Here is a 9,947-nt window from a genome sequence, read left to right on the forward strand (position 1 = left end):
GTTGAAATTTATATATTTCACTTCTTTTATCAAAGTAAAGCACTGAATAAAATTTCGACAAATTTAAACCAGTATGATAAATTTTAGAGTAGATACCAGGTACCCCATGAAATGGTACCAGTTCTATATGCAGGTAAAGAATGGGACAACAATATCGCGTGATCAACATACACGTAGGGTTAAAACATTTGTCAACACATTCAGCATTATGTATTTATGATGTTTTAATATTTTCAAAGATACAAATATTATTAGAAAAGTAAAAAATAAGTTGTGTTGAATAAAGTTAGAATTTTACACCAGGTTTCTATCTTTGTCAAAAAAATCTTCCTCTGTGTTTGGTTGCACAAGTTTCCATGCAAACAAAACAAAAGATATTCCTACTATTGTTAATGCAGCAATGGTATAATAAAATTGCACCTCAAATATGGTAGTCTGACAAGTAGCCATTTCACCAAGAAATACCCCAACAGCACCTGTAAGACGACAAACATACAATATTATTTAATTTCATTTCGTTGAAAACAAAATGTTTCTAGTTAATGAAAAATATAGACGCATTATGTTACAAATTTAGAAATAAAATACGAAGTACATGTACGGTACAAAAAGTTGTCAGAAAAGCCATTTGAATTTGGAGATATTTCAGGCAAAATTCCTATAAACCAGTATTTGCTGTCGTTGACAGTAAAGGTTATTAAAAATAGAAAGAGTGCATCCTACTTACCAATGAAAACAGAGACCACATATAGTGTGTTCAGGCCATTGTCTAGAACACTTGATTCAGACATGAAGAGAAAGGCATTGGCACGTTTCATCTTAGTCTGTAAGATTATAACTAGTTGTAAAAGAAAAGACAGAGACTTTAGAGTACCATCTCCTCCTATCATAACCATGGCAACGGGTACTAAAGGTTTACTTCTACAATTCATTGAATATTTAACTCCTGTAAAAGAAACATGACACAGTTATGTTCGAATTTGTACAAGTTTTCATTAAATTGAACAGGATTGTGTTTATAGTGTAATTTTATATCGATGTTTATCAACATTTATTTTGCATCTTTTCTTTATAAAAAGCCCAGAGAATTGTGAGAAAATGATTAAATTACATAGCGTTATGAACAGTGTATAATAAAAGTATTATTTTCAGCTCAGTTTCTAAAACAAATTAAATGATATTAATAAAAATAGGGCATCTAATAGGGCATTAAATCGTATAAAGTTTTAAGTACGCACATTAAAAAAATCAAAACAATAAAAAGGTGGCAAAAGTCAAAACAGCATAGCTAATATAAAAAAAATCAACATAAATGAGGTTTTACTGTATATCGGTCTCGATCGGTAAAATGAAATAAGTATAAAATTTGAAAAAAAAATCCATTAAACTGTTTTCGATTTGTCATCTTGAAACCATAGAGAGACAGACATACAGGCAGATTGTCGGATACCTATGTGTCAATTAAAATGGGACATATCACATAAGACCACACAAACTACATGTGGTGGTGTATAAAATCATTGCAACATAAACAACCTTTACTAGCGTGACAGTTTAAGGAAGAAAACGCCCAAATAATTTTGAATTAAGATTTTAATAGTAAAGAGAATGCGTATACAGGTACCAGAAAGATAACAACCCGGCCAAATAAGGGTAATAACAAAATACCGAACACTAATCCGAATCATAATCAAGTCAAGTCCAAAACATATTTGACAAAATAGATATTAAACCACCGGAGCAGCTGGTAGCGCAATGGTCCAGACTTGACTGATTCAGGAGTCTGTTACGCAGATATTTATGACGTTCAGGGAAATCAGAATAGACAATACTAGCTTTAGCGTAGCGAATCAATTTAGACATATAAACATATGCAGAAGCTGTACAGATAAGGAAAATTTATAATTACTAAATAAAAGTCGTCTCTTTTATCATAAAGCTGAGATTACCACTATTTTCGAATTCGAGGTGTTGGTCCAAAAAGAAGCAGAATAAGTTTTTCTGTCCTCCTTTATTTCGAGATATGGTGGATAAATTGAAGGTAACCATTTACCGAAAGAAGAGTTGTTTATAGACAATGCATCTGTATGTGATATAAAAGGATTAAGCATAATCATATATTTTCATTCTTAACGATATTCTGAAGAAATTCAGCCTCGTATGAATATAAAAACAAGTCGGATAGGATTACAGTTAGGGTCCAATGGAATGCCAACTTCTTGTTGAAAAAAAGGTCCTTAAATGTGAAAAAAACGTCATCAATGAGGAAATCAAGCATGTCGCAAATCTGCTTTTCTTTGTAACACACTTAACCTTTCGGCGATGCATTAGAAAAATATGTGGATTTATTTATAACCAAGAACAAAATAATTTTTCGAATCAGCAAAAGATTTACAAATAAGTCCTTTTAAATGAGATTTCGTAATTTTAAACTCAGATTTTTAACAATGGAAAAAGTGCCAGATTGACGACAATTATATCGGTACAGTGAAAAAGACATATCACATAAAAATAAGTTAAAAATCACACAAAATTAAAGGTTAAATGTTTCTGATTGGGACAACCGCAAAAGATGCGCCAGGGCTGAGCTTACGTAATCAACGAAATGTTGAGAAAATAAAAGTGTCTACCACTGGTGACGTTATATCGTTTACATATAAAGAATGATAAAGAGCGCATGAAAGAAGTTTTGACTTACCTAATCCGAATATCATTGCATGAATCACCAAAAGAAATATAACTGGAGCTATCATAAAACCTGCCAAAAAATTAATATCACAAATGAAAAAAATATATATCATTATTGAAAATGCTTTCTTTTTTCTTTGTCTATTATTTCTATTCGTATTGTGCTAGCTACGACAAGCGAAATTTTCCTCGTATTGGAATTCAACATATCGAAAAACAAGTACACAATGGCGACCACTGAAATTCCGATATAAACACGTACACCGGTAAGTCATCAAGTAAAACAGTTTGTCTGTGAAAGCTAAGAACAGGCTACGGCAGCAAGCACTATTATATAATGCTTCCGTATGAGATGGGTCTATAAGTAGGAATGTATACGTTTGCCTCGGAGTTTGTTACAGAGTTTAGTCATGAGCTTCCTGAGCGATCTATAAATTAGGAAAACAATACTATGGAGATTAAGCGACTTTGGACGTATAAACAATAATAATTCTAAATGTAGGATGTTGTTTTTAGTTTGTTTATTGATTCACACATGTATATAAAGGTTAATCTTTCTAACCTGGACCAAATTTACCAACAGTAACCCATGCTATCAGTCTTCTGGCAGACGATAAAGCCCTGAATGCCCTGAAACTATCTTCTTTTTCTTCATCATCATCGGTTGATATTATATTCGATTGGTCATCTCCCTGATCTAAATTGTCTTCTTGTATGTTGGAAGCCATATCACCCCTTCACAATATTATAAATATTTCTAAAAGCGAAATTAATTTTTTAGCGATAAGTCCAAATATACTAGTAATATAACGAAAACATTATCAAGTCTTAACCGTTTCCCTTTCACAAACCGAAGTCCGGTTATCGCTCTTAACTTGAAAATAAATTAAATATAGAAAGCTGAGACATATTGAACACGCACATTGGAAATTTAATTAAACAAGTTTGTAAAATTGTATAAAAGACTGAAAATGAAGCATGTAAACTTTTTTGAACGTTTGCTTATTTTGATGAGGTACCAATGTATTCAAAATATGCCTTTCTCATAATTTTATGTGCTAGATAAGAGTAATCAAGGGAACCAAGGTTATAGCGGTAATCAAAAGAATGTAATCCAGGGACAAAGAATATGATAAACAAATTTGAGAAAATTGAACAATATGCAAATTATAGTATTTCACAATATTACTTATAAATGTCTGTCATTATGATCGTTAAATTAAACTTGTATTGTAGGTTACAGGGTCTAGTTTGTTTAATTCTTAGTAAAGATGGAAACTATAGCTTTAACGCACCAGTATTTCCCCTTTTAAATTGATAAGTTACACATAACAAATTAGAATATAATAGAACATCATGTACAAAAATATAGGATATACACACGCAAGCGGTTCGGGTCTTTTATCGGTAAGATCGGTCATGTAAAAATTAAAAAAAATAAAAACAAAAACAAAAACAAAAACACTCGCTTGTTTGTTTGGTATTCTAACAATGAGTAACTGTGATATCCCTTTATAAACTTTTTTTTCCATTTGTTTCGATATTTATGAAGTTTGAAATAGTAAGACAGTATTCAATCTATGATTGATTAATGTATTCAATCACCAATGGAACGATATCTGCTCGCAGGTCGATAATGTAAGCCAAGTACGACAGCTTGATCGTGAATGGAGGAGCGTTTTAATATGATCGTGATTAGGAGCTTTTCAGTTAATTTTTGTTACCGGATTTTTCAACAATTACAACAAAAAATGCAACTTTTACAACAAAACAAGGGTGTCTTTCAAAATGATCACCGCTTATAAAGGGTACGAAGTTATGTTTCTTTCATTTTGAGAATCAGATTGTCAGAAAATGCAAATGGCAACATTTCGCCCTATGCATTTACCATGGAAGTGACACATTTTACTAAGATTTCTACAAATTTCCTCAATTTTACAGGCAATTAAAGATTAACAATAGGAATAACATTTATAGAGTTGTATCTTAGGTAATTTTTTTAATTGTACTTTGATGAACTTTATAAAAATTACCGAATTATACTTTCAATGATCGTGAAGGAGGCGGTTAAAACTTTTTCTAATCGTGAACCATACATTACTACAAACGATACATTCCCTCTGTTTCATTTACTTCATTTCAAACACATTTTATTGTTAGTGTAACAGCAGCAATTGGATCAAGCACATATAAGAAGACTTAAAGCTCCTTCTTGGAGACATAACATACATTACGTAACAACGCATTATTATACAATATGTACACACTTAACAGTTCACATTATTATACATTATACTTAACAGTTTACATTATGTACATACTGATCAATAACAGTTCCTATTACTATACATTATGTACACACTTATTAGTTTCCCCAATCTAAGTGAGGAACATAATTATTGATTTGTTTGTTTTCTCCTACAATGAAACATTACTTCGTACCCTTTGTGAATGATGATACGTTTGATGGACACCCTGTTTTGGTTGTAAAAATTGCATTTTGAAATTTGCTTTTGTTGATAAAGCCGCCCGGTAACAAAACATTAACTGAAAAGCTCCTTATCATCGTGGGTTCACGATCATAAACTTTCCTCCGTTCACGATCAAGCTGTCGTACTTGACTTATATTATCGATTTGTTCACGTTCATTTTTCTCACTTGACAGTGCGATTGGGGTGTTGCTATGTCGGTAAGTTTACCTTAAGTTATTACATGAACCTAAAGTTTACTCATGAAAAAATCTAAATACAAAAATGTTTCTACCGAATTTATCATACCAATAAAGTTATCGATCCGCTACATTTTTATCTACACATACAAACTGGTAAAATTGAAAAGTTAAACGAGTCTGACTCTATCTACATACATTTTGTTGTATGGAAGTGTTGTAATGTAATGCGTTAATCACTCCTATACCGGAGGGCCACACTTCACAAGCACACGTATAACAACCTTACGACAGAATGGGACAAAGACCTTCAGTTGATGATTTACATACCGCCTATCAAAATTTTAAAAAATTCATGACATTTGCAGTGTATTCGGTTTTATGTGATATTTCTATTTTCACGATATGCTTCCATTCATGTAAATATGAAATCAAGGAAAGAACTGAATATAGTAAAAGATGTTGCATGATACATGTAAGAACTGCGTAGTACATTGTAGACAAGCGATCATACCTAAACCACGCTTACGCTCATTTTGAAAATAGTGCACCTTAAATCCACCATGCATTCCGTTTAAATGTTTTATATTAATTTGGGACAAATACATTTTGTAGAACAACTTACACTTTATACTATAGTATTACTCCATGACATCTCTTCCTGTTTAACATTTACCGGAAACAACCTTTTTGTGACTATTAACTATTTTTATAACATTAACCGCAGGAAATTTTTGTAATGATCAATAATGAATACCTTTGATGGTAGAATGAACACGCACATAAAATTAGGTTTGGGATGTAAATTGATAGTGTGACAAATAATTCTGTTTAATGGGACACACATTGAAATTGTTCAGAAAGTTGCACAAGAGAGAGTTTACACAATAAAAAAAACAAAATTACATTTTTATTTAAATAAGATCGACGTAAAGAGATAAAGGCGTAAACATACTTAACTCCACATTAAGAGAATCATGTGGTAAATATTACGCAACAGTGTATTTTAAAAGGACATCTCTCCTCAATTTTACAATGTTTTTATAATAACTTGAATATGGCCTATAGATTTGGTGTATCATGTTTAGAAAAATTCTCATAAATTTCTCAATTTTCTTTAGAAAAAAAATTTACAAAATCGCACATAACGTCGTATTCATCTAATTGAATATATACCTGTCTATGTTAGGGTTAATGCGAGTAACACATCAGGGGTGGATTTCTCGAAGATATCTTAGGGATAAAACTTGTCCTAAGACTATCTTCGGATTCGTCTCTGTCCTAAGTCGTGTTCTCGAAGCCATCATAAGTTAAGACGAGTCGTAATTTTCATCCTAACTTTAGGATGACTAAATTCCACATAATGACCGGCACGCGTCGGTTCAAACATATTTATAAGGAATGTGCATGATTTTAAACTTTGACCTGAATCATTAACGATTCAGTGACAATTTATTTAAAAAATAAATTACTAGTGTTTCTATTTCTAGTACATACAATCATAAAATCAATAACTTCATTCGGTTTTTAATTTCACACGCATCCATATAATTAGGAAGTGATTTTTTTGTTCACCAAAAATGTGACACCCCCCCCCCCGGATAATCAAATGGTTTGTACCTTAACATAATATAAATAATAATTTAAATATTTCACAAAATATACTTCGGATGTCTTTATGACGACTTAACTTGAGACATGTCTGATATAGCTTCGAAACACAACCTAACATTGTCATGAGATGATCCTAACTTCATCCCAAAGATGGTCTTAGGACGTGACTTAGGACATATCTTAGGATAGCTTCGAGAATCCCACCCCAGATTTATATACCAGTATACTATTAAATTGTTTCCATCCGTTAGTATTTAAAATATTTTGGTTACCATTTATATGTATGTTATAGAATTATTCATAAATAAATTGGGATATATTTTTGCTAGTGTCTCTATTTAATTTGTGTAATTTCATGCGTATCTTTAATTTATTTGTTTTGCAACATATCATTATTATCTTTAATAATTCTCATATCTTGAACTCGTATCTTGACTTACACGAAGAGATCGATGGTAAAGGAAAACTATTAACTAAACTTTTCGACAAACGTGATGACTTTTCATTCCGAATTGTAAACTTTCCTTTCATTTGTGGCAACATCTATTCGGCACCAGCGTATGGAGTTTTCATATCACAACTCATGCCAGAACTTGCCATAAATACGCGGACTTTTTGTATCGCGTTAGACTACTTACATTTAGGTTTAATTCTAGGGCTATGTTGCTACAAGATTGAAGTTTTATGGTTGTCATCATCAACACTTTGATCTTTACGGTGTATCCATCTGCACCATGAAAACTGATTTGTTCAACGTATCATAGATTTCCCCTCCTCTTTCGTCTACCCCGAATTTGACTTTTTATTATTAACTCGGCGGGTGTTTCTAAAAAAGCAGAGGGCGCTTACCCTACCGATGCACCAGGTTCATGAGTCCGAGTTGCTCATTTACTTTTGTTACTTTATATGTATTATTTTAGTTACTTTATGTTCTTTGTTGTGTTTGTCTGTTTTCCATGTCAGGTCTTTGTCCCTGGATTATATTCTTTTGATTTCCGCTAGAATCTTGGTTCCATTGATTACTCTCTCTAATACAAAAATATAGCTAAAACTATATTTAAATACCATAATTACATGTTAATTTTTTATATATAAGAAGTTGATGTGTTACTGCAATTTGATTTCAAAACTCTTTTATAGGCAAGAATGAATGGACTCTTTTCTTACGAAATAATTTATGTGTTGAAAAAATGGTGAAATGCATATTGTATCACACACTGACTATCTCAAATGTTAGAGAGGGTCGTATGGGTGTCTGTAACAATATTCAATGTCGATTCAACGTACTCTACAATAGTAATTTGTTGCGTTACAGTTTTTCCATACGCACATGTGCAGTATTGGGCTTTGCCTTTTTCGTCCTCATCAAGGAATCTCATTATACCAAGGTGATTCAGCTGATCTTACAACCCTTTTAATCCAAGTTCGCTTGAGATTTTTCTTAATAATTATAAAAGTGTCCTTGATCTGCTGGCTCCCTTTTCAACAACTGTATATTTGATTAAATTGGGGAAATACACAGTTGCTAAAAAGAAAGCTGGAACTACAATCCTTTTCATTATTTTTACAAATTGGTATTATTTATGTCTTAAAACAGCTCTTTACCGCAAAAAGTAGATTTTTTTTACTTTTTATCAAAAAAGGAATTTTGGAAATGCAATATATCGTGAAAAGCGGACGCATGGCTAACCATTTGAATACTACTTATATATTATTCATTGATGAAATGTATGAAAACTCTTTTCAAGTTGTAGATGATTCTCTAATCAATGCTAATATTTACTTTCGCTTCATTTTAATTATCAGATAAGCATATTGACGATTTGTCATCAAATTTTATTGCTAATTCAACTACTTGTACAGAGTTATCTCCCTTTTCAAATGTAAACTTCCATAGGAAATATGATTTCTTTAGGTTTCTTCAAATTTGAATTTGTTAGATTTTTGTTGTGGTTTATTTGGTCATAATGTTATATATTAGAACTTAAAGCTGCATTAGCTGTCATTTTTGTAATTTTTTGTTTCTGTTGAAATGTGCCTTAACTTTGAATTATTTCTACTAAATTGTACTTTTCCTGTTTCCTGTATAACTTCATTCGATATCCACAAATAAAATGCATTAAATACATGAAATAGGTGTCTATATATTTATTGTCTTGCAAGACAAAAAATCGATCTAGATAAATTCGTATGCATGTGACTTTAATCCGTTTTAATCATGTTCTGTAACGGTCGCTTCTTTAATAACAAATCTGATAGCAAAGCGAAAGTGGTTATTTAACGGGGAGGAAGACCGATGGACTCCAGACGTAAATGAAAAAGTTCTAATATAACGTTAGGATCCTTTTGAAATTTACCTATTGTGATATAATATGGCCCAAATATGGTCATTATATATTTCAAAACTAATCAAGAAGTAGATGAAATGAAATGAAAACAAAACACGTGCTTACCTGTGTATTCCTTATTGTTATTTTTTTTACAAAGCTTTAATTTATTTTTAACCCAGGTGAATGTCCTGTCGGCAATCTTCGGAAGTAATATCGAAAAAATAATTAGATCAGAGCTATCGATCTTCTCTGATTAAAAAACGTTGTTTTCACAATATTCTGTAGGTATTATCGACATTTATTGCTTCAATTGCATTACCACTAACTTATTTCATTGAATCAGCAAAATTCAGTAGAATCAAAACTGAACAAGTTTGGCAGCTAATGCAGCTTTAAAAATTGTTTAGAGTTAAGGTAAAATTCAACTAGCTGCTAGTTCGAATGGGTTTTTAGGTAAATTAAAGGTTTTAGAATACATTAGCATCTAGTTAAGCGAGATCTGTTGTTTTCAGAGATATTATCATTAAAAAAATCATGCATTCTGTTATTAAATTAAGGTTGCTGTTCGTATCCGTACGTCTTGTTAGTTGTGTAGAACTAAATATTTTACCTTTAATTTTCAGTACTTTGTTCGTTTGCTTAGTCTT

The 9,947-nt window shown here is 31.6% G+C and overlaps 1 protein-coding gene across 2 annotated transcripts; it reads right to left on the reverse strand.

The window, feature by feature from the left end:
• Positions 1-206: 206 nt before the first annotated feature.
• LOC148622011 (uncharacterized) lies at positions 207-6,127 on the reverse strand. Of its 2 annotated transcripts, XM_088571481.1 has the most exons (6): positions 5,982-6,049; positions 5,555-5,689; positions 3,251-3,445; positions 2,699-2,758; positions 728-946; positions 207-476 (listed from the first exon to the last, which is right to left on the reverse strand). In XM_088571481.1, the coding sequence occupies exons 3-6, from the start codon at positions 3,414-3,416 to the stop codon at positions 295-297; spliced, it is 627 nt and encodes a 208-aa protein (XP_088427607.1). In that variant the 5' UTR covers positions 3,417-3,445; positions 5,555-5,689; positions 5,982-6,049; the 3' UTR covers positions 207-294. The 2 variants fall into 2 exon arrangements, with proteins under 2 accessions (XP_088427607.1, XP_088427606.1); XM_088571480.1 differs by lacking the exon at positions 5,555-5,689 and having other exon boundaries at positions 5,982-6,127.
• Positions 6,128-9,947: the final 3,820 nt, after the last annotated feature.

Source organism: Perna viridis, chromosome 3, assembly GCF_037379345.1.
Source record: "Perna viridis isolate PV_CMFRI_1.1 ecotype Kerala chromosome 3, ASM3737934v1, whole genome shotgun sequence".
NCBI classification, from domain to species: Eukaryota; Metazoa; Mollusca; class Bivalvia; order Mytilida; family Mytilidae; genus Perna; species Perna viridis.

Excerpts from the sequence above, each read along its gene's own strand:
- LOC148622011 (XM_088571480.1), bottom strand. The coding sequence starts at position 3,416 with ATGGCTTCCAACATACAAGAAGACAATTTAGATCAGGGAGATGACCAA. Across the intron at positions 2,759-3,250 it reads TGTTGGTAAATTTGGTCCAG|GTTTTATGATAGCTCCAGTT; the intron begins GTTAGAAAGATT and ends ATTTTTTGGCAG. Across the intron at positions 477-727 it reads TGTGGTCTCTGTTTTCATTG|GTGCTGTTGGGGTATTTCTT; the intron begins GTAAGTAGGATG and ends GTCGTCTTACAG.